We start from the raw sequence: 24,416 nt of genomic DNA, 5'->3' as shown, positions 1-24,416 counted from the left end.
GGGGGGGGGGGTGAGAGTGGTGGTAGGGAGGATATGGTGGCGATGGAGAGGGTGGTGGCCGTGGTGGTGGCCGTGGTGGTGGCCGTGGTGGTCGTGGTGGTCGTGGTGAGTGGACGCGTGACCGGGACGGGGCGGCAGGGGCATGGGGGGAGGGGGGCAGGAGCGGGAGTGAGGGCGGGGCAGAGGCAAGGTTAGCCACAAGGGGGGGGGTGACGGTGGTGGTGGTGGTGGTGGTGGTCGGCTGAGGCGGCTCTGCTGGTTGGGCTGCAGGCGGTCGGCTGCTGGGGTCGTGGACGGCACAGACGCCTAGACTCACGCAGACAGGGGGGGTGGTGCGGGTGGGTAGTTTCTGCATGCGATCATCGATGACCTCTGCTCCAAGCCGCAGTCGTACGTGCAGCGGTTCCAAGAGTGCGCGTCGATCGACTCGATTCTCGGCTCGGTGGAGGCCTTCAAGCTGCTGTTCACCAACGCGATCAAGTTCTCGCTGTCGAACGAGGCCATTGCCAGCGATCTTGCCACCCTCGGCGTCGACCGCAAGCTTTTTGCGCCGATTGTCGGCGTCCTCCGCTCGCGGACAGATGAACTCCGACTTGCCCTTGTTGTAGCCTCGTCGCAGATTGCCTCGGCGTACATGACCGACTTTGACTGGAAACTCAACGTGACGCTCGGCTCGGACAAGATCGCCGCTCTCCACCAGCCCAAGCTTCTGCTCAACGTGCAAGTCGAGCAGGTCTCGGGCGAGTCGTCGGACATGACCGTCGAGTTCACCAAGGAGTCGCTCGACGAGATGCTCGCCCAGATGGAGGCGGTACACTCGACGCTGGTCACGCTGCAGACGCCGCCGCAGCCCCGTCGTCGTAAGCACATAAAAGCAGAGGGTGGCGGGAGCAAAGTAGAAGTACGAGTTTATCAGGGTGGCTGGCTACCAGTCGCTCGTCTTGAGAACCGCGGTGAGAGGCCAGTGGTCCGAGACGACGCCGCGCGGAAAGCCGTGGTCGATGTACGCGTGCGAGAGCGAGCCGATGAGCGAGTTGGAGATGAGCAGATGATCGATCTGCGAGACCAGGTCGGTCCCGTACGCCGATGTGTAGCGCGACGGCTGCTTGACAAGTGCAGAGACCTCCTCCAACGACATCGACTCGGTGATGCTGGGCGTGGTGGCGTTGGCAGCCGGGCTCGATGCGCCCTTGATGACGCCGTTGCGGAGGATGTTGACGACTCGCGAACTCGGCTTGTTGTCGGCCGAGTCTGGCACGTCGGCCGAGTAGTCGTTGTGGTCGCCGAGGATGATGACGTCCATGCCCTTGGTCAGGAACTCGTCAACCTGGTAGCGAATGACGTTGGCCTGGGCCTCGCGCTTGGCGCACCGGGTCGACTCGGTGGGAAAGGCGAGAAAGTGGATGTTGGCCAGCGCGAGGCGGCGCGAGCCAACCCGGAGTTGGGCAAACATGTGCTTCGACACGCCCTGGGTCCCGTCCGAGCCCTTGTAGCCGCACTGCTCGCCGCCAATCGGGTACGGGAAGCGGTCGCTGGTGCGGAAGACATGAGTCTCGGGATCGATCTTGGTCAACATCCCGGTGTTCTGCTGGGTCGACGTGTCGGTGCCCTTGACCATGTACGCGCGGTAGACGGCCTCGCCGCCGGGAAGCGCCTTCGCCAGTCGCCGCAGCATGTCGCAGTCCTGCACCTCCTGCATCATCAGCACGTCGGGCAAGGGGTTCATCGTCGCCACAAACGTCGCCACGAGCTCCAGATGCCGGTCCGCCTCCTCCGCCGTCTTCCATGGGCACGACGACGGGCCGGTCACGCCATCAAACAGCCACTCGACGTTGAACGTGGTGATGACCAGTTGTTCCTTGTTTGTCCGGCGATCTGTACGCGTGCGTGTACGTATGCGTGTATGCGCGTGTGAGGAGGGGAGGGGGAGGAGAGGGGTGATCAGCACGGTCCTCGGCATCGCATCGACATCGGCACGACCACCACCATCGCCACCACCACCACCACCACCACCACCATCACCACCACCACATCCACCACACCCATACATCCACACCCATACATCCACACCCATACACCACACCCATACACCACACCACACCCACAATCATCCATGAGTCATCCCCTCCCTTGCACCCCCCCCCCCCCCCCTCCCCCCCTCCCCCCTCCCCCCCCACGGTCGTGCGGCACGTGACGTACCCTGCGGGTCGGCAGGCGCCATGTCGCAGTCAAAGCTCGCACCGGCCGCAAGGGTGACAAGAGCAAGGCAGAGGAACACAAAGATGATGTTCGTGTTCATTGCCATCTTCTCTAGCTTCTGTCTCGGATGATCGGACGAGATGGGGGTGGACGGGGGAGAGGGAGGGGGGGAAGGAGGGGGAAGGGGGGAGAGAGGGGTGGAGGTGATGCTGTCGAGCCCTGTGCCCCTTGTCCCGCTACCAGACTCAACGACGTCAATCGATCATGGCCATACTCGGTCATCGCAGGCTGATCGCAGGCAGACCGCAGGCAGACCGCAGGCAGACCGCAGGCAGATCCCGTCTTACCCAAATCATATGATTCAAAGACATACTACTCATCCCCCACCCCCCCCCCTCCCCTCCCCTCCCTCCCTCCCTCCCTCCCCCTCCCCTCCGGTGGCTCCCATCGCCCCACCCCGCTTCGCACCCCGTCGCCCGACCACCACACACACCACTCCCCCCCCCCCCCCCCCACACACACACACCACCCAACCATGGGCCTACCCATCCCACGCGCCACCGCCACCTCCATCGAGTCACTCTTTCTCTCGCGGGCGTATGAAGCTACCGTCGCCCACGCCGCCACTGCCTTTGCCGCCGCCACCGCCCAGGACGCCTCGGCCCACGTCTGCCCTGCTGACGCCGCCTGTGCATGTGCCCATGTTGCCCTTGCCTGGCTTCAGGCTTTGGTTGTCTCTGGTGCTGACGAAGCCCGCATCCGTGCTGCTGCTGCTACCATGTACGGCGAGGGGGACGACGCTGCTTTTCCGCCGGCAGTTGCTGCCTTTATGGACGACCTCAGCGACACGTTGGCTTCTCATGGTGCCACCGACGCTCCCGAGTCGGTCTCCCGCCGCGCCGCCGCTGCAAACGTGCGCGTGGTTATGGACACCCCACCGTGCTCCCCGCTTCCCCGCGCCGGAACGCCCGATCCGGTCCTGGACGACATCGATATGCCGGCAGACGCCACTGACGCCGGCACACTCTCGCCCGACACCCGCCTTGCCCCGACTCGCCACAACGACGACGCCGACGACCTCGATCCACTGCCTCGCCTCCCGGAACGCCGCCCGCTGCCGCCGTCGTCGCTCATGGACCGTCTTGTGGCCAGCCTCGGCCTCTCCGGTGTCGGTGCCGCGCTCGGTGCGCTCGTCGTCGCCTACCTGCTCTCGCGCCGCCTGCAACTCGCCCGCTCGCTAGCGTCGGCACTTTGGCGCATAGTCCGTGCCTTTCTCTCCATGATCGGGGGGGACACTCTCGCCGATGGCCGCAAGTGGCTGGTGTGAGCGTGTAGTAAAGACGTGCCTTTATCCCGGTCCACGCCGGCGCCGGCCCTCAAGTCTCGGCACCGCGGACCCGCGCCGCGGCCGCTGCTTCAGCTCGGCGAGACTGCTCGACTCGAGCTCGAACCCAGAGCCAGATCCCGACCGCGACTTCTGCTCCGATCGGTCTGCAGTGCCTTCCTCGAGGTCAACATCGACGTCGCCACCGCTTCGAGATTCGGCATCCGATGGAGCCGCAGCATCCGACGACTCCGACTTGGTCGGCAGCGTCTTGCCTGCGCCGGCATAATCGCCCGGTGCCACCGCCGCCACCGCTGTTGAGCCGCCGTTGCCACCCTGGCGCACTTCGATTGCCCGGTAGCCTAGGACGACGTACAGCGCCGTCACCTTCAGCGGGTCCATCACCAGCCACGACACCGCCAGTCCGAGGCCGAGCACAAAGGCTAGCGCGCCAAGATTGACCTCAAATCCAGGCACATATAGCGGGAGGGTGACCACAACGGCGCCTAGTGCGACCAGTCCTGCGTTGAGCACCACCGCAATCGCAATCTGCCCGCGCTTCAGCGCCCATCGAACCATCGGCACACCCAGCACCACAGACATCAGAAGCGTCACCACATTGATAAACACCATGTCCAGTAGCCGCTCCAGCGACACCACTTCAGTGTCGGACGCAAACGACTCGGGCTTGAGTATCTGCAGACACGCGGTGACAAAGAACATCAGCGCAAGGTGGACCGAGAGATCGATTGCCCGCGCCATCCGACCAAACACATCATGCTTGCAGCTCGCTACAATGCCAAACACCATGTGGTTCCGAACCACGTACTGGTCTAACCCCAGCCCAAGCCACTTCTCCGGCTCGCGCCGGTACTTGGCCACGTTCTTCCGCCGCTGCCGGACTCCAAACATCAGCATCCAAACGACAATCGCGACCAGCAAGTACATCGCCATCGCGCCTGTCGACGCCGCTCCAGACGCAGGCAACACGTTGTCGTTGACAGCGGTGGTCTTGGGCGATGCTGGCGGCGGCGCGCTAATGCTCCTCGCCCACACGTTGATCACCGTCACGTTGCCGCCTTCAACCCGCTCCACCTGCCCGGTAGCCACACGTGACACCTCGAGCGACACTGTCCCGACGTACGACTCGTTGCGCGCCACTGCTACGGGCGGCAGCTCTCCGACCACGCAAACGAGCTCGGTTGCGCTCGACCCGGCTGCCACTTGGCAAGCCACGCTGCCAATCCACACACGCGTCACAAACCCTGAACCAAGCGACATGCCACTTACCGTCAACGTGTCTCCCGGCAAAACTTTCGCCGGAGCAACGCCCGTCACCTGCAGCGATGTGTCAGGCTGGTAGATCGCAACCCACGCGCTCGGTGTCGACTGGCTGGCATAAGCTCCGCTGCCCACAAGCCGGAAACGACCCTCGACTGCGCCAGTCAGGCTGCACGCAGCCCGGTCGGTCGAAATCGGGCTGCCCACAACACGGCACTCGCCCGGTGCAGCAACTCCCGCACTGTCGACTAGCGCAAACACACCGCCGGCCGTCCGGTCTAAGTGGATGCCCTCCACCTGCAGCACGACACCGGAATCCATGGCCACAAGCGGGGGTGAATTCGCATCACCGTCGGCCCGCTCCCCACAGACACCAACGAGTGTACCACAATCGAGCCAGACGGCGCCAGGTTGCCAAACCGTGCTAGCGGTCGATCCTCGCGCGCAGAAACCCCGAGTTCCACCGTGTGTGTCCCGGCGCCCCAGCTGTGGCCCAGAAAGCCCATCCCGGTCCCGTACAGCAGCCAGCTAGAGCCCGGAACATCAAGCGCGCCGCCCGTCTGGCCGTGACGGGTCACACCCACTGCCCGCACCCCGACCACCGGACGCGCGCGCCCGCGCAGCACCACAAACACCGCGCCATAACCTGGGCCCACGGCCGTTTCGTCGCCGATGACAACATCGACCACTCCGTTTCCGTCCAGATCGCCGACACACGCACCGGAAGAACCAAAGCCTACGCTCCATAGCCCGTGCTGCGAAGCGGGAAGCAGCGGTTCGAGGTCGTTGCTGTACGAGATCGTCGTCCATCCACGGCTGCTCAGCTCTCCAGTTGCTGTCGAGAGGCTGCCAAAGACCACCTCGTCGCCGCGGCCACCCACCATCACCTCATACCATCCGGGCTCGCCCGTCTCGCCGATGCCGGTCAGTGACCGCCCAAAGTAGGCCGGTGTTACCACCGTTGTGTGGTTTGCCAGCAGCACACCCGTCAGGTTGGCCGACTGTGGCTCGTACTCCAGCCGATAAACTCTCACGCCGAGCGCAGGCACGTGGAACGAGCTACATGCCACAACTGCGCCGATCCCCTCAAACGCGCGCTTCATCAGCACCACGCCGCCAAGACACTCAAAGTCAACCGCAAACTGAGAGATAGACGCCACAGACCCGTTGCGCGAGCTGTGGCTATGAAGCACCGTCGCCGCCTTGGAGCCCAGCGCGTAGTCACTGCTACCGTCGCCGTCCACGTCGCCAACCCAGCCAGCGGCATGCGCCACGTGATGGCTTGCGTCAATGGTTCCGGGCGGGACACCATTAACTCCGTTCTTGAGTTCTACGTACTTGCTAAAGCCGAGCGTGCTACCTCCGGCTCGTGACGCTGGATCGGTCAGCAGCAGTGCCATGTGATGAGGAGCCCAGTTGCCGATCGAAAACAGCATGTCCGACGCACCGTCGCCATCGTGGTCAAAGTGGCCCACTATCGACTGGCCCATCGCCAATGTCGCGCCCACGCCCGCCCCAAACGCATTGCTAGCATCTTCGCGCGCGTTGAACACTCGCGGCGTATTCGCCACTGCGCCTGGCAGCGCAAACCGCAGGCATACTCGCGGTATCACCAGCTCTGGTGCGCCGCCGCCACGTGCGGTTGCCAGACACGCCGCGCTTGTGCCGGTCGTCAGCGATGGCATCCGTGCACTGGTCGGATCGTGGGCTGTGAGGCAGCTAAAGGCCGTCGTGCCCGAGTGCGATCCAGCCATGACACTGCATGTGGCGCTCCATCCACCGTCGACGACGCCTCCGCCCACTTGCCACTCGACAAAGTGCAAGCTGATGCCCGCCAGGGCGGCTGGTGACAGACCCGAGCCCGATACCCAGACCACATTGCCGCCGCCAACTGCGACACCGAGTCGCGAGCCAAGTTCCGGAGCGTGTCCGAGCGTGAGCGCTGAGACCCGTGGGCCAAGCATCGGCACATCCAGTTTGATGGAACCCACCGCGCCCCGTCCGTGCGAGAGCGGGACGCCCACTCCGAGCATGATCTGATCCTCAGAGCTCGACTCGAGCAACGTCATGCCGGTGCCGACTAGCCGCTCCCACGGCGCAGTAAGGTGCCTTGGAGCGCATCGCCAACCGCGCTGTCGTCATCAAGCAACAGTATCGACGCTAACGCTGGCTCGCCGCTCGCAACGAAACTACTACTTGTACCGGCAGCGCACGACCCGTACTGTGCCGACAGCGAGAGTCCCAGTGGAAGGATCATGCCGTGGCCGGCAGCCAGAACCGCCACCTCGCCGAGCCCAGTACTCGGATCAAGCCGCGAGCCGAGATACACTGCCCCGGCTCCGAGCCCTTTGGCGCCGGCCCGGCTCACGCTGCCCAGCAAGCCGTCCACCACTGGCGAGCCGCCAGCCTCATCCACCACGTTGTCGAGCAGGACAAGGGTCGCGTTTCCGGGCCCCGAGTACTCGAGCAAGGCGACGTGGAGCGCATTGGTCGTTCCAACCAGCAAGCCCACGCTGTCGTACACGCTGCACAGCGCGCCGATGGGAAGCGGAACCAGGCTTCGCCCCAATTGAGTCACACCAGGCAGACTCGCCCACGTCATCACTATGGCCCGGCCGTCCGAACCAAGAAGAAGGAGAGCAATCCGGCCGCTTCCGCCGTCGGCGTCAGGACATCCGACAACAACGTCGGGCACGCCGTCGCTGTTGACATCGCCCGCTGCAGCAAGCACGCCACACCGGGTACCAAGTTGGGTGCGGGTCCAGGGACCGACGACAGACCAGTCCGGTGCAAGTGCGACAGAGACCGAGGCCTCGTCACCTGCACTGAGAACCGCCAGATCACCGAGCCCGTCGCCGTTGACATCGCCCACCAGCGCGACGCCTTCACCAAACCGAGTTCCGTTCGCTAGCGCGCTGGCGTTGGAAGATGGCGAGATGTCGAGTCCTCCTGTTGCCGAGTAGGTGCCCACAAAGGCAACGTCAGCCCCAGCGTCACCGACAGCCACCGCCAGCGCGCCCGAGGCATCGCGGACTGCCGCGAGCGAGGACCCGTACTCGACGGTGGCCGTCAACAGGGCAAGCGAGGAGCCGCCGGAGCCGGTCGCCAGCGGTGAGGCCACAAACGACGACGGGAGGCAGATGCCGAGCGGTGCCGGCTGCCACCCGTCCGTCGTACATTTTGCGATAGCTGGTCCATACTGCAGTGCAAAGCCGGCATCGCAGACGAGCGAACACTCGGAATCGACGCCAGAGCCATGCGAGCAGAGCAGGTTTCCGTGGCTGCGGTCTACCGCCGGGCAGCGGAGTCGGACAACACATACCATCGACGCGGCGCTTGTCTCCTTGGACTTGACCCAGCGCGCAAACCAGGGCGCAAACGTAAATGGCTTCCACGGCGCCACATGCTGGCCTGCTACCGCCACCGACATCGTCTGCACTGAGCCCCAAGAGGAGGTGTCCGGCAAGACGGTGATGACATCGTCAAAGTCGGCGAGGCTCGACGTCGGCGTACAGCGCCAGGCGTCCGGCACGTAGTACGCCGTGCGCGCGGTGCTGAGCAGGATACCGGCGCAGATGTTTGCCGTCCCACCCGAGTCCTCGCTGTTGACAATGAGAAAGTCGGCATCGGTCGCCGGCATGATGTGGGTATCGGACCACGACAGCGACTGGGTCGTGAGGTGAGTCAGAGCTCGGACGCTCGACTCGTACAGGTATGCCAGTCCCTCATAGTCGATGGCAGAAACCGCAAGTGTGTTGGTGAAGGCAGCTGGGCTGGCACGAATCCAGATCTCAAACCCATCGAGCGGGCCCGAGCCGGTAACATCGCATCGGCCTATCGGCTCGCCCAGCTCGCCAGGCTTCACAATGTGGAGATCGGCGTCCGAGTCGTGACCGTATGGGGCCTGGACAAACTCCGCCGCACCACTGGGCCCGGGTGTGTAGCTCAGATGACTTGCGGTCAGCCGTGTCCCGACGTAGCTCCACTCTGACGCCGGAAAAGTGGAGAGGCGGTCGATCGACTGGCCCAGTACGAGACGGTTGACCGCGTTCGGACGAGTCGACGAGCCGTCAGTCGCCCAGTTGTCGAGCGTAGATCCCGGCGCCGATGCGGTCGCCGCATGCAGCTCCCCGCCCACCGTCGAAGAGTCATTAAAAGTGGCGCGGATTTGGAGCTCGGTTGTCAGCCGCCCGACATGCGTTCCCTGCGGAGCAGAGCGGAAGGTGACACGCCGCGGCCAGTCAAAGACCAACGCGCCGCTGGCATCGTGAGCGCAGGCAAGAAGCCGCCGCCAGCCGCCGCCGTCGGTGGCAAGGTCGCACACCGTCCGCTTGATTGGTGTAGTCTCGTACTCGAAGCGCCCAAAGACCGAGATAAACGGGTGGCGGGCGCGCGGCCATTGTGCGGCAACATGATTGCAAGTCCATGCCGGGTTGGCCCGCGATCCGATGCGATAGCCGAGGTTGAGGTCAAAAATAGCCTGGCTCGAGAGCGCCAAGTCATCAAACAGCGTGACAATGTCAAGGCCGCAGTCGGCGCAGAGCGAAGTACCAGTGCTAGGGTTGGCGCCAAGAACCAGTGGGCTGGACGCGCCTCGAGACGTCGTCCAGGTTGCTGCAGCTGCGCCGGCTAGGTCTGGCACCCCGTGGGCCACCACCGAGCCGTCGATCCAAACTGATGTGTTGCTGCTCTCCTGAACGACCGCAACATGATGCCAGGCGGCATCGCGGAGGTCAAATGAGGCATCGGACTCAAGCGGGCCCGGCAGAACCGATGCTTCAAGCCGCAGTGTGCCCGACGGTGTAATCTCAAGTGAAAACATGTCCTGGACATATGCAACCGCGTGGGTGGCGCCGGCGAGACGTGCCGACGACGAGAGGTAGATCCAAGCCGAGAATGAAAAGGTGAGTGACGGCGCAGCTCCGGTGGCCGAAAACACGTACCCCGGGCCGACAGGGAACGGCTGGGTGAACGGCGACAGCGCACGTGAGGTAGGCACTGTTGGTGGCGGCGGACCGATGATGGTAGCTGTGGCCGGTGAGGAGCCGTAGTCAATCGCAGCAGTGCCGGCGGTGTCTGGGTGGATGTAAAAGTGCGTTGGATTGAGCGCGAGCGCCATGTCCCACGCAGCATCGAGGTCCTGGGTGTGGATACCGCCCCAGGAGTAGATCTTGCCCCCGAAGATGCGGTAAGGCATCGAGCCAACGGTGATGTGGTCGAGGACAGCGTCGATCTCGGCCCAGAAGAACGCTGGCTCGGACGAGGTCACAGGAGCGTTGCTTCGAATACCCGGGATGTCGGCATCGATCGCCACGCCGTCTACAGAAATGACGGCCGCGTCTATGTGGTCGATGACGCGAGCAACAATGTAGTGGGCGTGGCCGTCGAGCACATTGCCGAGTGCCGGGTCGTTGGCGGTAACCCCGCCGCCGATGAGGGCCACGTCGCCCTTGTCCGAGTTGATGGTGACGTTAAAGAACTCGGAGGAGAAAAGGAGAATCGGAAAGACAGCCGGCACGCCAGCGCCGGCAGTGTATGTGTGGTCGCTCGGAAGATGCGAGGCGAAGATCGAGGTCTTGGCCGTCGACTCTCCGGACGCAACACGCCCAGTGTACCGAAACCAGAACGAGACGCCAATAGTCGACTCTGTCACATCAAAGATGGGCGCCACATCCCAGCGAATGAGCGGAATGCCAGCATCAGTAGGAGCGCCGAGTGCGGTGGCCAGGCCCCCGGTACCGGGCGTAATTCCTGGCTTGCTGCTGAATCCACGTGGGTAGCTCGGGACGGCATGGGGCGGGGCGGGGAAGTAAGTGCCATTCACAGCCTTGGCAAGGACCAAATCTGACGACGACTCGAGCGGGAGGACAGCATATGCGGTGTTCCATGGCGCGGCGGTGCCCATGTCGGCCCATGCTCGGTCGGTGTGGGGCGTGAATGTGGGAAGAACCGGGGTGTTGGAGGGGAAGCCGCGGCGATAGGAATTGACCTGCCCCAGGCATGAACCAGATAGAGCAACCACCCAGATGATGATGAGCAGTTGAAGCGGGTACATGGGTGTGTGCGGGGGGGGGGGGGGCTGGAGCTGTGGTGTTTGCCCGTGGTGGTGGCGGGGCGTGGTGTCGGCGTGGGGTGTGCCGGGGAAAACGGAAACGGGGACAATGTTCGAAACGACGTCAACACTGTGGTCAAACCAAAAAGCGTTCAGGAAGCTGAATGCGGCGCTGCTTGGTCTGCTGCTGACAACCCGGGCGAGATGGCAGGGTGTGACAAGCCTCTATCTGCGTCATCCATTTGCGTATGGTCTCCGCTCGCCACCCATCGGTGCCATCATGAGCTATGGGAGGAGACGTGCCGTGGTGGGATGATGAGCGCATGGGTGGAAGAGCTCGCGACATCAGTCTCAAGGCCGAGATCCAGAGCACGCGAGGACAGCTCTTCCCTCTCCAGCCTACATCGTCCATCTCCTCTGCAGCTACACTGACCCATCAGCTCGTCACTAGTCACAAAGCCAAGCACAGCATGATCACAGCTCAGTCGCCCACAAAACAATCAGCAGACTCACGTCGCGCCGAGAAAGCGCGCCACTTTCTGGCGCCACTTTCGCGCCGCGCCACCACCACGGCGACGGCCACGGCCACAGCCACGGCCACAGCCGCGACCGCGACGGCCACCACTCGACTCTGTGCAGCATGAAGAGCAGCCACCGGGCGGCGGTCATTCTTGCATGTCTGGTCTACCTCATCCTGGTGGCCCTCTCTCTCCTCTCGGCTCTGTTCTCGCTCTCGCTCTTCCTCCGCCCGACCGTCCCGCTCGCTGCCTCGGGTGCCATTGCTCTCCCGCCACCTCCGCCGTCATCGCCTCCGCCGCCTGCACTGCTGCTTGCTGACGCCTCTTGGCGTCATCCGCGAGCAACGCTTGTTCTTCGCATTGCCACCTCGCCTCCACGCAACATATCGCTCGATAGAGCTGAGGTGGTCGCGGGCCGCGGTGTCCTCCTCCGTCCGGGCCTCCCAGGCCCGAGCGTGATGTACTCGCTGGCGTATGCCGACTCGGGTCGACCCGTCGCTGCTAGCGAACTCCATACTGCCCAGCTCATTCTCGATGTCTCGCCGCTGCTCTTCCACTGGTCGCGTGCGTACTGGATCCATCATCTCGTGTCGGCGCTCTCTCTGGCAAGCTACGTCGGCCTGGCGGCCATCCTCTGGCTACCATCGGTCCGTGAGCGGCTCGACAAGGAGCCGCCGGCCAGCACTGCGGCGAAAATTCAGGCTGTTGTGCTCTCGTGCGACGTTGTTGTTGTTCTCGGCATTCTCACCGCCATCGTTGTGGCCCTCATTGCCCTCGCGCCGGCCATCTCCCTGCCAAGTCTCAGTCTCGGCGTATATCTCATCTTTGCACTCCTCGCCGTCTGGCCGGTTGCCATTGTTGCCGTCCTCGCCCGTGGACTGCATCTCAACGACTCGCGTGGCCGTATCGCACCCGCTGCTGACGATGCCGAGTTGGTGCCGCCGGCTTCTCCGGCCGCTGCCCCGGCCGCTGCCCCGGCCGCTGCTCCGGCGCCTGTCTCGCCGCCGGCCACACCGCCCGCCTCGCCTCCGCGCCTCGGCCATCCGGTATTTGACATCGTCGAAGGCGAGGACGATGCCACCGCCGATGCCACCATTTACTGCCCGTTGTGCATGATGTACTTTGGCTCGGCATATGCCACGTCCTGCTGTCGCAACTCGTCGTGCGGCGAATGTGCGTCCGAGTATGTGGCGACGTCGGCCGATGGTGGACCGTGTCCATTCTGCAACGCAGCCGTCGGCAGCTGGGTGTACCAGCCGCTTGCTGCCGACGCCGCCGCGGGGCTCGCGTCGTACGAGGACACGCCGTTCAAGCCTGCTGGGCGCGAGGCTGCGCTGCTAGCCGCCCAGTCGCCTCTCCGTATCGGCGCTGATGCCGAGGAGATGCGTCGCAAAATGATGCGTTTCGACGAGCTCGACTGATTGCCTTGCCTCGCTCCATCACCGCCACATGCCCATCATGTTCTGGTGGTACGCCGAGCTCGACATCATGTATCCGCCACTATGGCTCGCAATGGCCATGGTCTCGCTCGGCGAGATTGGCGAGCTGCCGCCGCCATGCGGTGGCGTCACCGAGCGCGACGGCGACGGCGATGCGTAACCCGGCCGCGTATGGAGCGGCGGGACTGGGAGCATTTCCCGCTCGGTGAGGCCGGCAAAGTACGGGTGGCCCAGCGCTTGCTCAGCAGTGATGCGCCGTCCCGGGTCGGCCTCAATCATCTTCTCCAGCAAGTCGAGCGCCAAGTGCGACCGAACGCCATAGTCAGCGGCGGGCGCCGCCGCCAGCTCCGCCTTCATCGCCGCCAAGAGCTTGGCCACGTTGGAAAAGTCGAGGTACCAGTCCGGGTACTTGGGATTGTAGCTCTCAAAGAGCATGTTGCCAAAGACAATGCCTGCCGAGAAAACATCGACGGCAAAGTCGTACGGCGTGTGGGTGGACGGGTGCGAGTCGAGCGCCTTGACCTCGGGTGCCATAAACGCAATCGTGCCTGTTGGCGACGTCGGCCGGTCCGCGTGCGTCCGCACATACACCGCCGTGTCAAAGTCGATCACAATCGCTCGCCGCTCCTCCGCGTTGTACATGATGTTCTCCGGCTTGATGTCGCGGTTGACGATGCCGCGCTTGTGGGTGAAAGCGAGCGCAGAGATCACGTCGTGCATGTACTGCTGCACTGCGCTCGGATCGTCGACGTCGACCTTGTCCTCGCGCAAAAGTGGCGAGACAATGACCAGGCACGAAAGCGGCGCCATGGCCGCCCACCAGTGAATCTCCTGAATGCACGGGTGTCCGCGGAGCAGCATCAGCGCTTGCGCCTCGCCTGACGGCATCCCGTCCACAATGTCGCGCTCCATCAAGAGCTTGAGCGCAAACTCGGGCGCGTCCTCGCTGCTGCCCACAAGCTTGACTCTGTACACAGCATTGTCGTCGTTGAGCGCAATACGTTTGCCAAACTCGTACATCTCGCCCAGCACTGCCTGGCACGACGCCAGCCAGTGCGCAATGACAGGTGGTGGCTCCGTGGTCGACGACGACGATGACTCGCCATCAGAGTCGGAATCGTCGTACGAGTGAGTCCACGAAAGCATCACATCTAGCGCTGGTACCAGGGCGCGCGGCTGTGGCTCTTCCGAAGCTGACGCGGCGACGGCAGCAGCGGCCGCATCCCAGCCGGCATCCGGCACCTCGGGCTTGTGTGTGAGTGTCTCGGGCTCATCAGCTCTGCTGGGATCTGTAGCTCCAGCAGCTGCTGTTGGTGGTATGGGCGATGGCGCCAGCAGCGCAGGCAGCTCGTTCTCATCCATGCGCAGTGCGCCAGGGGTGGCCGCTGGGTCCGGCGATGGTGCGGCTGCAACAACCGACTCCCCGCCGTCGTCCGACGACGCATCCTCCAACGACGGCAGCGACGCCTCCAATCCGCCGGACGCCGAATCGGCGTCGGCATGTGCATCGGCAATGTGTGCCGACGACGAGCACTCGTCGTCGACGTCCGAGTACGGGCTGGCGCCTATGGCGCCCGAGCCCGAGCTCGAGTACTCGGCGAGCGCCGACATGATCTCCGAGTTCATGACCGAGTGCATGTCAGCAATGACCTGGACCATCGACGCGTCCGAGCAGGTCCTATCCAGTCGGCCCAGCATCAGCTGCGCCGCAGACATGCCGAAGTTGGTATCTGTCTCGGAGACGAGCGAAATGTCGCCAAATGAGGTGTTCGGGTCGAGCTCAAAGTCGGCGAGAAGCTCGTCCATCGAGCCCGATGGTGACGGCGTCCGCGAGCCCGAGCCCGAGCCCGAGTCGGATCCGGTGCCCGAGCCCGAGCATGAGCCCGAGCATGAGCCCGAGCGATGGTTCTCTCCCAACGACGAGCCCGAGAATGAGCGTTGCGACAGCCGTGATCCGCGGGTCTCGCCAGGCCGCGACCGCGGCGGCGCACCAAGTGCGCGAGCGGTAGCCTCTGCTGCATCAATGTGAGCCAGCATATCGTCCATGAGCTTGGTCATCGCCTCTGTCTCACCAGTTCCCGTCTCTGACGTCAGCGCTTCTGCGCGCAGCCTCTGCCCCAGCACAATCTCGCGCATCTGGTAGACGAGCGAGTCAAAGGCAGTCTCCAACCGGTCGACAGCGGCAGCGTCAACAAAGCTCGCCGCAAGCCCGCCGTATCGCCCATACACACCAGCCACGCCACCTACCGCCGCACCCTCCAGTCGCGCACGCAGCGCAGCATTCCGTGCCAGCAACCGATCGATGTGGGCTGCCTGTGCCGCCACCAGAGTCTCCAGCACCCGTCGGTGGGTCGTGGGTCCGGTCTCGCCCGTCGGTGTCCCGCTCCCGCCGGCCGTCGTTGACCCGGAGCCGTCGCCACTGGGGATGCCATGTGAGGAATGTGGGGAGTGGAGGGGGTAATGAGGGGGTGGAGGGGGTAGTGGGGTGGGGGTGGGTGGGTGGGGTGGGGATGGGTGGGGCTGCGGCTGCGGCTGGTGGGCGAAGCCGGCTGGGTGCTTTGCCGGTCTGGCCCGCAGCCAGACGGCGGCCGGCGGTCTCGTCTGGTAGTCGGTGGTCAGTGGACGGTCAAGGATGGGCGGGCGTTTTTTATGTGCTACGCACGGACACGGGCGGCACGGGCACGGACAGCGGCCTGATCGGCCTCTAACTTGGCCAGTTCTTCGGCCTCGACGCGGGCGCGGACTTCGGCCTCGAGGCCGGCCATCTTTGCCTCGCGCTCGACAGCGGCTTGCTGGAGGGCGAGCTCGTGCTGGCGGCGGACCTCTTCGTTGTCGAGCTCCATCCTGCGCGAGAGCTCGTGGCGGAAGGCGGCAAAGCGGGCGCGCTCCGAGGCGTAGACCTGCTGCTCCAGGGAGCGGAGCTTGGCCTGGAAGGCGACCTTGTCGTTGAGCTCCTTCTCCTTGAGGAGGAGCTCCTCCTCGAGCACGCGATCCTTGTTCCGCTCCTCATCGAGCGCTAGGACGGCGGCCTGCAGCTCCTTCTCCTCGGCGAGCGCGTTGGCCTCTTCAGCTTCACGCTTGGCCTCGAGCGCCTCCTCAAACTCGCGGCGGCGCTGGGCCTTTTCGAGCAGGGTCAGCTTCTCTCGGCGGCGCTCCATCTCGAGCTTCTGGCGGCGGCGCTCGCGCTCGAGGATGCGCTTGCGCTCGTCCTCCTTGGCCTGGCGCCACTTGCGCTCCTCGGCGGTGAGGACCCGGACCTCGCGTTCGTCCTGCTTGGAGAGGAGCTCCTCGTAGCGGCGCTTCTCATCAAGCTCGAGAGCAATACGGTTGGCCTCGTCCTCGGCGAGCTGGCGGAGGCGGCGCTCGCGCTTGACCTCGGCGAGGGCAAAGTCCTTCTCCAGCTGCTCGAGCTGGTACTTTTCGTCGAGCGCGGCCTTGGCACGCAGCTGTTCCTCGAGCGACGCCAGCTTGGAGAGCTTCGAGCGGGCGAGCTCCTGCTCGAGCTTGCGCTCTTCATCCTCCAGTCGCCACGCCTCGAACAGCATCTTCTCCTGCAGCTCGTCCTGCTTGCGCCGCGCCTCGGCCTCGGTGCGCAGGTGGACTGAGGTCGACTCGCGCTCGCGCTCGGCCTCCATCTCCTGCAGTCGCTGCATGGCGGTAAACTCGAGCTTGAGCAGCGCCTCCTCCTCAAGCCGCTGCCGCATCTCGTACGCCAGTCGTGAGCGGCCGAGCGCGAGCTCCTCGTCAAGACGCTCCAGCTCGGCGGCGCGTGCGCGTTTCTGGGTCTCCATGAACTTTTTGCGCGAGGCCTCGTAGACCGCCAGCTGAGCAAGCCGCTGCTCCTTGGCCTGGGCGTCAAGGAGCGAGCGCTGCTTGAGGCTCTGTGCCTCGAGCTCTGCGGCCTGGCGGCGGCGGACCTGCTCGGCCTTGAGCAGCTCGTCCTGCTGGCGCTGCCACTCGGCCTCCTCAGCCTCGATGGCGGCAGCGCGGGCGGCGAGCTCCTCGATCGTCGCCCGCTTGCGCGAGGCCTCGGCCTCGTCGGCCGCAATGCGGGCGTGCTCCTTGGCTTGGTAGTTGACGACAAAGTGCGGGTATGCATTGAAGATGGGATACGCCGCGCCGGGCGGAAGCGCCACAAACGGCGCACCGGCGTCCGGACCGGCCGGCGCCCGGCCGACTAGGCCGTACGCCGCCTGCAGGACTGCGTTGAGGTTGACCGCGTTGTGGTGTGTGAGGAAGAACTCGAGGTCGTTCCGCGACGTCACCCGCAGCAGCGCCGACGAAAAGGCGCCGAGATAGGCGGCAACAATGTAGTTGAGCAAGTCCTTGGGGCCCGAGAACACGTGGTCCATGAGCTTGAGCCACTCGCCGCGGGTGAGGACGTCGGTGAAGAGCGAGGAGAGCAGCGGCCACGCAACCTCGACCATCGAGAAGCCGACGGCCGCAAAGTGCGCCGCGAGCTCCGGATAACCAGTTTCGAGGACCGCCTCGACGTGGGCGAGCGTGTTGATCGGTGGGTTCGGGTAGTACTCGTACCACGAGCCGGTGTACTGGGTGAGGAGCGTGGCTAGGACCTCAAAGACAACCACGTCGTCCGACTTGGCAAAGAGCTTGACAAAGGGAAAGACGACTTGCGGGAGCCACGAGAGCTCGCCAAAGATCGGCGCCCAGTGGGCGAGCGCAGAGACCTGTCGCTCGAGGAGCTTGAAGAGCTTGCGCGACGAGATCGGGTAGGTCTCGGCGAGCCGCGACCACGAGACGTGGACTCCCTTGGCCACCAGCGCTTCAAACGCCTCGCTGTTGCTCGGAACCTGGAGGAGGAACCGCCAAATGAGCAGCCGGTACTTGGACGGGTACTCGCCGTACTCGAGGAGGAGCGAGGCGAGCTTGTCGGCAGAGAGCAGCGCCGACGCCGATCCGGTCTTCCCCGCCCGCACATCCAGCGGCGGATCGGCCCGCGGCGCCGGTTTGGACGCGCCAGGCCAGCCGGACTTGGTCCATCCACCACGAAGCTTGCCGGTTGCCGCCGACGACGGATGCGCAAAGGTCGACGAGCCAGCGCTCGACTTGCCCTTGCGCGCTTGCTGCCGCTTCTCGGCCGCAGACGGAACCGGCATCGCCGGCGTCGCGTCGGGCCCGTACGACTTGGCCACCAGCGTCTCGCCCGACGCCGCACTCGAGGTGGAGCTCGAGCTTGCTCGAGCGCCAACCACCTCGAGGTCGTACAGCGCAGCATGGCCGTCGTGTGTGAGCGCCACACAGTAGCGGCCAAACGGTGAGAGTGCAAAGCCAGTCAGCGGGCGAGTCTTGCCGCCAATCTGCGCCAGCACGACGCCCGAGGCGAGCGAGACAAAGTACAGCACGCCGTTGTCACACAGCAGAGCGAGGACCGGCGAGTGACTCGGTAGGCTCCAGTGCGCATTGCCGTCCGGCGGGACAAAGGCGCCGGCAACGACGCCGCGGGCGGCAGCAGGCAGGTAGAAGATCTTGGCCAGCGAGCCGTCGACGGTCCGCCACACTGCCACGCCCAGCGTCGGCGCCGCGCCCCAGCCGAGGACGTAGCGGTCGTCACCCGAGAGCGCGACGCCAGTCACGTCGAGCTCGAGCTCGGCCTTGGGCAGGTGCAGCTGATAGGTGGCGCTGAACGAAGCGCCGTCCCACAGAACAATCGCACCGGTGGCTAGGACGGTGACCGCGACGGTGTCGCCGAGCGCTGCCGTTCGCAGCGGGACAGCTGCACCGTCGTCGCTCTCGCCGCCGAGGGCACGGGTCTTGGCCCAGCCGAGTGGATCCCACAGCAGGGCGGCGTCGGGCGAGACAGTGAGAACGCCCAGCTTTGAGACTGAAACAGCGGCAACCGGCTTGCGGTGACCCCTCAGGGCGGCGAGCGGAGCGCCAGTAGAGCCCGAGACGACAGCGAGAGGCTTTCTTGGCGGAGCGATGACAAGATCAGCAGCAGCATGGGCAAGAGCCGATGGCGGGCCATTAGCAGAGTGCAGCAGCGAGTATCGATTGGAGAGGACATGGAAGGTGTAACACTTGCCAGCAGCATCAGCAAGAGTAAAGGTGGCTCCCGAGGGCGCAAAGGCAGCAGCTGTGAATGGCGTCCGGGTGGCCGAGCCGTTGAGCGAGTTAGCCACCAGAGTGAGGACACCATTGCGGGCAACCCTGGGCTTGGTTGTCCAGATACGCCCATGGCTTCCAGACAGTGTCACCGTATACACCATACCTCGCCGCTCCTCCTGGGTCGCACTCGCAGGGGGGTGGGGGGTGGAGATGGGTGTGCTGTGGGGATGGTAGAGGGGGAGGGGGGGGCTGGGGGAGGGTGGTTGGCCGGAGATTGCGCGCCAACGGTCGAAAAATGGGGTCGTTTTCCATCCATATAATAGCGGGAGGACGGCCGTGCCAGGGGGGGGGGGTGCTGGGCCGGAGATAGCGCGCCAACGGTCAAAAATGGGAAAGACGTGGCGGATTTGGGAGAGAGCGTCTGGGCGAGGTCGGTGGATGAGGGGATGGATGGATGGTTGGTTTGATGGGGGGAGGGGTGGAGGGGGCGGAGGGGTTAGGAGGGGGGGGGGGGGAGGATGGCGATCTGGCCATGGCCTTGGCCTTGAGCTACTCACGCTCGACCTTCCCTTGCTTCCACTCTAATCTCGCTCTCCGCTCTCATCACCAAGGCCAAGTTCGAGTGCGACGCAGAGAGTCGATGTGGTGCAGTGCCTACGCTTGGGTGGCGGCAGCACGGGCCCGTGCCAAAAAGTCAGCGTCGTCGATGCCACGCGCGGGGTCGCAGGTGAACGAGATGGTGAGAGCGTAGCGGAGGCCCGCGGTGACTCGCCGGACCCGGTGCGGGTTCTCGCCGCCAGACGAAAAGACAAGAATCCGGCCCTTGCGCGGTACGATGCGGGAGGCGGTGTCGGTGAACTCAAACTCGCCGCCAGCAAAGCCGTCGCCGTCGCCGTCGCCGTCGCCGTCACCGCCATCTACCGCAGCCGGATCGGCGAGATACACCAGACCGGTATAGGTAAAATCTGGATAGGCAACCGTGTCGACGTGTGTGTGCCAGTACTCGTCGTGATCGGTTGCCGGCGGCTGGCTCCCGTTGAATCGCGAGAAAAACGTCGGCGACGAGAGGTAGAGCTGCCGGCCGGTCTCGGCCTCGAACACGCTGGCGATAAGATCGCGGACAGAGGTCACAACGTGCGCGTAGACATCCAGCGCGGTAGCGTCCAGTCGGCCAGCTTCTGGACGGGCGGCAAGGAGCCGGAAGAGATCCGCAAAGCGGTTGCGATGCGAGACGGCGCCCGAGGTCAGGTCAAGGATGGAGACGCCACCTGATCCGCCGCCGCCGACAGCCAGCGCGGCGTCCATCAGCGCGCGCAGGGCGTCAGCATGCTCGGGCGAAACAATGCCATCGACGGCAAGCCGCCCGCAGCGGGCTGGCTCGCACCGAGTCGGCGATGGCGGCGGAGAGTCGCCGCAGTCGCGGGCAGCCGCGAGGAGCGGGGCAGGCAACGAGGCCGGGAGCGGCAGTCCGTCCGGACCCGAGGTCGGTGCAAGCATGGTGGTGAGGAGGAGGCCCGCCAGGGCTGCGAGAAGAATACCCAGCGTGGCCCGTGCGCTCTGCATGGTGCGGAGAGCAGAGAGAGCGGTGGTGGTAGAGCTGCAGCCAGACCACGGTGCAGCGGCGTGGCGAGGCGCGGCAGAGACGGTGAGGCTACTGGCGTGCGTGAGTGCAACCCATTTGGCGACGACCCGGGGGAAAAGGGGGAGTTACTCGGACGAGGCGGGAAGGATCGATTAATTGTTGTTTTTTCATTCTCACGAAAGAAACGGCCTTGACACAAGCTTGGATAGCCGGGACCCATATGGCTATCTGCTGCTCGTATCGAAGGCAGAACACATCCAGATGAGCAAAAACCTTGGACAAGAGGGGACCACCTATCCCCTATGACACGTCCTTGACCTAGCTTCACCTACATATCACTACTGTACACACAGACTACGACTACACCACGACGACCCCATCCAGGATCGCGACGCATTACGTCGACGATTCGGCTCCAGACTGACGATGGCCGGGCCAATCAACAACCACGATCCGGTCGACAGCCCGCGCCGAGCCATACACTCGCTCGAGATGCCGGTCCCACGCTCGTCGCCCCGCCCGCCACGCAAGCTGGCCGGCGACAAGCTGGCCGTACAACACGGCAGCGCCGATGAGGAGAACCACCAGCGGGCCGCCAAATCCAATCGCCATGCACCGGCACCGCGAGAGGTCTGGCGTGTCGACCACACCGCCGGCCGCAAGCAGCGCACCCACAAGGCCGATCACGATCGAGAACGCCAGCGAGCCCGCCAGGAGGGTGTGCCCGAACTCGCCCAGCATGCCGAGCACCTGCTCCGCCTCGCCGGCGCTCTCTTGCCCGGCAGCCACTTGTGGCTGGACCATGGCCAGATACGCATCAAACATTTCGCCCAGCTGCTCCAGCACCCGCCATCGCGCCGCCAGCACGCCGCACACCAGCACCGCCGCAATCAGAGCAGCCAGCGCCACGCCATACTCGCATCCGAGCAAGGCCAGCGAGCGCCAGACCGCAGCCTGCCCGCCGCGCGGCGGCAGATGCGCAGTCACGTATCGCTCGCCGCAGATCTGGCACGCAACCGCAGCGTCCGGGTGCGATCCGGCGTCGCGCCACGCGTCCAGACACCCGCGATGGACGTGGCCAAGCGATCCGGTACACGCGCACGGAGCAATGAGTGGTCCGTACTCGGCCACCACCTGGGTCTCGCCTCCCTCGTGGCAGAACTTACACATCGCCGCCTCGTCCGACGCTTCCGTGCCATGCCCCTCGCCGCCCAGCGCCAGCACCGCCGCCACCAGCTCGTCCTTCTCCACCATGCCGCGGCTCGGCACGCCCGCCGCCTGTAGCCGCGCCTTAAGCACCCGCACACTCAGACCAGCCACTGCCGTCCGCTGTGCGTCTCCCGCCGGCCCGTCCGCCATGTCGCCGCCTCGCGTTGAGTCGAGTGAGTCAGTCGGTTGTGTCCGTCTGGGAACCCGCTCGCACGCCACGCGCAAGGCACGTGCAACTGCAGTTGTGGCTTGGTGGCACCAGCAACTTGCACTAAGACTGCTGGTGTATAAGGGGCGGTAGTCCTGTCTCTATCGCAGCTGCCATCGCCCACAACGCCTGGTCGTGTCTGTTCCAGATCATAGCTCGAGAACGATTGATCCCAAATCCGTCGCAGTCGGTTTGGCATTCTGCAACTGCACACACACCATGTGTGAGGCAAGACACAAGTCAACTCCTCCATCTCCATTGTGCACACTTGGTACCACCATCTTTACCCCCTAAACTGAACATCTGAGCGCAAAAGCTCCTAATCGCATCTTTGATTGCCTCTAACAAGCTGCCGCCTCCGGTTTCCCCTTTGTGAACCGACCCACTGCGACGACAAACGATGATCCTTGTCCAGATGGCTCTCTCGTGACTGGCAAGCGCTTACAAGCACAACCGCACCCGGGTCATCTACCCCTCCCACTGCATCTCCTCACCGCCACCTCCACATCAAACCCACCCAGATCGTCACGGCGATCCAATGACTTGGCTCTCTCAAACTGTGTGACTGTCCCAAATGGCCCATCACACACCGAGGGCGGGCAGGGGCACCCCCCCCCCGCTACCCGTAACCTCTCCTCTACCCCCCCCCCACACACATACACCTCGAACCATGCAGAGGGAGATCGAGTGGGCCCTGTCCCGGGCCAAGGCAGCTTTCCCTGCGCCCAAGATCGTGCTGGAGCAGTACCCGACGTCTGCGGAGATTGCCTCGCACATGGTGGCGACTATGGATGAGGGCTACGGCGATGTCGAGGGCGCCCATGTGGTTGATCTGGGATCGGGAACGGGTATGCTCTCGCTGGCATGTGCCCTGGGTGGTGCAGAGTCGGTGACCGGGGTGGAGATCGATGACGAGGCGAGAATGGCTGCCGAGGAGAACTTGGCTCTCCTGGTCGACGCCGGCGAGCTCGACGCGCCGACGGGCGTGACGTTTGTTGCGGGCGATGTGCTGGCTCTGGGCGAGACGCTGACGGAAGGCACTCCATCAGAGACCGGTCTCTCGCCGCGGTGCTGCAGAACGGTCATCCTCAACCCGCCGTTTGGCACCAAGAAGCACAAGGGCCTCGACACTAAGTTCCTCGCTGTCGCCTTTGATCTCGCCACCTCGGCCGTCTACTCGCTCCACAAGTCGTCGACCCGGCGATTCCTCCTCAAGTTTGCGGCCAAGCACGGCGTTGACGCACACGTCCTTGCAGAGCTCCGCTACGAACTGCCTAACACGTACAAGTTCCACAAGAAGAAATCGGTCGATATCGAGGTCGACTTTATCCGCTTTGACGTCTCTGCCCGCGCTACCGCCGCTGCTGCCGCTGCCGTTAGTGATGCCGAAGCTGCTCCCGCTTCTGCCTCCTCGCCTCCTTCCCCCCCTCCACCGACCGACACAGCATAAACCACCCCATGCTTGTCCATGGTTGTCATCGCAGGATGGCAAACTGCTGCATCTCGACGGTGCCAAAGTGCGGGATGTGGCCAGGGAGGGCGACGCTCCGCTTCGGCCCAAAGACCCGCATCTGGCGAATGTGTGTATCGCGTCCGTTCTGATGGTTGGAGACGACGGCGACTTGGAGAAAGTTGGTCCGCACCACGGCGTCGAGGTCTGCGGCGTCGTCATCGTCGGGCTCCTCGCCATTCTCCAGCGCTTCCGCCCGCCGGGCCGCCCGTGCCGCCGCCGCCGCCGTCCGCAGCGGAATGACGACCCATCCGGCCGGCTGATCCAGCTCGACAACCTCGAGCTCGACCAGGTCGTGGTAGTTGGTCCCGATGCGGAGCGAGAGTGTCCGCGGCGTGTACGACTCGTCGTGGCGATAGTCGACGTGGAGGGCGAGATGTGTGATGGCCATCTTCTTGGGAAACTGGATGTTGACCAGATGCGGCTGCGGTCCGTCCGACTGCCAGTATGTTTCCGTCGAGCCATCTCGCAGATGATCGACCGGGAAGCCTGTCTTGGCCGTCGACAGCGACCACGCCGCCTCCTCGCCCAGCTCACGGACCTCGGCCAGCTGCGCCTCGCTCATGCCCATGTCCAACGCCGTCTGCAAATCCACCGCCATGCTCTCACGCCCTCTTTCTCTTCCGTATCTCCGCCGACTCTTCCTCCACACGCAACAAGAGACGAGTGCCCGCCCCGTCTCCGTCCCCGTCCCCGCCCCCTGGCCCGAGATAGACACAACTGCACCGACCGTCTGACACAGCCACGTCCCCGACAGCACCGACACGGCCGACACAGCCACCGCACTTATCACGCCGGCACCCACCCACCCTTCCACCTCCGATCTCCCATCCACCAACCCTACAACCCCGATCTCCCACTTCTACCCCCTCCCCCCCCCCCCCCTTCCCCGATGACACATTGGCTGGTGTTACACCGATCCGATCCGCCGAGCACGACGTCCATCCCCCGCAAGTCGCGCTCATTGGCCGGCCACCGATTCGGCTGGCACATGCCGTTCGGAGCGATGGTTGGCGTCAGCCAGAGCT

General features: G+C 64.6%; 11 protein-coding genes across 11 annotated transcripts in view; 4 read left to right on the top strand and 7 right to left on the bottom strand.

Annotated features, from left to right (window-relative positions):
- AMSG_04959 (uncharacterized protein) overlaps positions 1–899 on the top strand; it is a gene marked incomplete at both ends in the record, with an annotated part of 1,597 nt that extends 698 nt beyond the window's left edge. Inside the window, 2 exons of the mRNA XM_013903169.1 lie at positions 347–811; positions 876–899. Of these exons, the coding sequence (XP_013758623.1) occupies positions 347–811; positions 876–899 (489 nt within the window). The remainder of the gene's footprint in view (positions 1–346; positions 812–875) is intronic.
- On the bottom strand, positions 893–2,371 carry AMSG_04958 (endonuclease/exonuclease/phosphatase). The gene is made up of 2 exons (XM_013903168.1): positions 2,200–2,371; positions 893–1,875 (listed from the first exon to the last, which is right to left on the bottom strand). Exons 1-2 carry the CDS (start codon positions 2,303–2,305, stop codon positions 926–928), a joined length of 1,056 nt encoding a protein of 351 aa, XP_013758622.1. The 5' UTR covers positions 2,306–2,371; the 3' UTR covers positions 893–925.
- A 363-nt stretch (positions 2,372–2,734) lies between these two features.
- On the top strand, positions 2,735–3,556 carry AMSG_04957 (uncharacterized protein; the record flags this gene model as incomplete). The annotated part of the gene is made up of 1 exon (XM_013903167.1): positions 2,735–3,556. One exon carries the CDS (start codon positions 2,735–2,737, stop codon positions 3,524–3,526), a length of 792 nt encoding a protein of 263 aa, XP_013758621.1. The 3' UTR covers positions 3,527–3,556.
- AMSG_11837 (uncharacterized protein) lies at positions 3,548–6,873 on the bottom strand (the record flags this gene model as incomplete). Its single annotated transcript, XM_013903218.1, has 2 exons — positions 3,548–5,164; positions 5,191–6,873. The coding sequence occupies 2 exons, from the start codon at positions 6,871–6,873 to the stop codon at positions 3,548–3,550; spliced, it is 3,300 nt and encodes a 1,099-aa protein (XP_013758672.1).
- An 11-nt stretch (positions 6,874–6,884) lies between these two features.
- On the bottom strand, positions 6,885–10,709 carry AMSG_11836 (uncharacterized protein; the record flags this gene model as incomplete). The annotated part of the gene is made up of 1 exon (XM_013903217.1): positions 6,885–10,709. The coding sequence occupies one exon, from the start codon at positions 10,707–10,709 to the stop codon at positions 6,885–6,887; it is 3,825 nt and encodes a 1,274-aa protein (XP_013758671.1).
- A 787-nt stretch (positions 10,710–11,496) lies between these two features.
- On the top strand, positions 11,497–12,795 carry AMSG_04955 (uncharacterized protein; the record flags this gene model as incomplete). The annotated part of the gene is made up of 1 exon (XM_013903166.1): positions 11,497–12,795. The coding sequence occupies one exon, from the start codon at positions 11,497–11,499 to the stop codon at positions 12,793–12,795; it is 1,299 nt and encodes a 432-aa protein (XP_013758620.1).
- AMSG_04954 (WD repeat-containing protein 67) lies at positions 12,450–19,040 on the bottom strand (the record flags this gene model as incomplete). Its single annotated transcript, XM_013903165.1, has 2 exons — positions 12,450–15,232; positions 15,472–19,040. The coding sequence occupies 2 exons, from the start codon at positions 19,038–19,040 to the stop codon at positions 12,814–12,816; spliced, it is 5,988 nt and encodes a 1,995-aa protein (XP_013758619.1). The 3' UTR covers positions 12,450–12,813.
- Positions 19,041–19,533: 493 nt separating this feature from the next.
- AMSG_04953 (PKHD domain-containing transmembrane protein) lies at positions 19,534–20,442 on the bottom strand (the record flags this gene model as incomplete). Its single annotated transcript, XM_013903164.1, has 1 exon — positions 19,534–20,442. The coding sequence occupies one exon, from the start codon at positions 20,440–20,442 to the stop codon at positions 19,534–19,536; it is 909 nt and encodes a 302-aa protein (XP_013758618.1).
- A 327-nt stretch (positions 20,443–20,769) lies between these two features.
- On the bottom strand, positions 20,770–21,204 carry AMSG_04952 (uncharacterized protein; the record flags this gene model as incomplete). The annotated part of the gene is made up of 1 exon (XM_013903163.1): positions 20,770–21,204. A coding segment is annotated over one exon (347 nt), but the record flags the coding sequence as incomplete, so codon positions are not given.
- A 1,344-nt stretch (positions 21,205–22,548) lies between these two features.
- On the top strand, positions 22,549–23,328 carry AMSG_04951 (methyltransferase; the record flags this gene model as incomplete). The annotated part of the gene is made up of 1 exon (XM_013903162.1): positions 22,549–23,328. One exon carries the CDS (start codon positions 22,549–22,551, stop codon positions 23,326–23,328), a length of 780 nt encoding a protein of 259 aa, XP_013758616.1.
- AMSG_04950 (anaphase-promoting complex subunit 10) lies at positions 23,188–24,036 on the bottom strand. Its single transcript, XM_013903161.1, has one exon. The coding sequence runs from the start codon at positions 23,987–23,989 to the stop codon at positions 23,354–23,356; it is 636 nt and encodes a 211-aa protein (XP_013758615.1). The 5' UTR covers positions 23,990–24,036; the 3' UTR covers positions 23,188–23,353.
- Positions 24,037–24,416: the final 380 nt, after the last annotated feature.

The sequence above is a fragment of the Thecamonas trahens genome (genome assembly GCF_000142905.1).
Source record: "Thecamonas trahens ATCC 50062 unplaced genomic scaffold supercont1.19, whole genome shotgun sequence".
Classification (NCBI taxonomy): Eukaryota; order Apusomonadida; family Apusomonadidae; genus Thecamonas; species Thecamonas trahens.
Note: the sequence above shows the minus strand (reverse complement) of the source record. Positions and strands in the feature narration are given on the sequence as shown.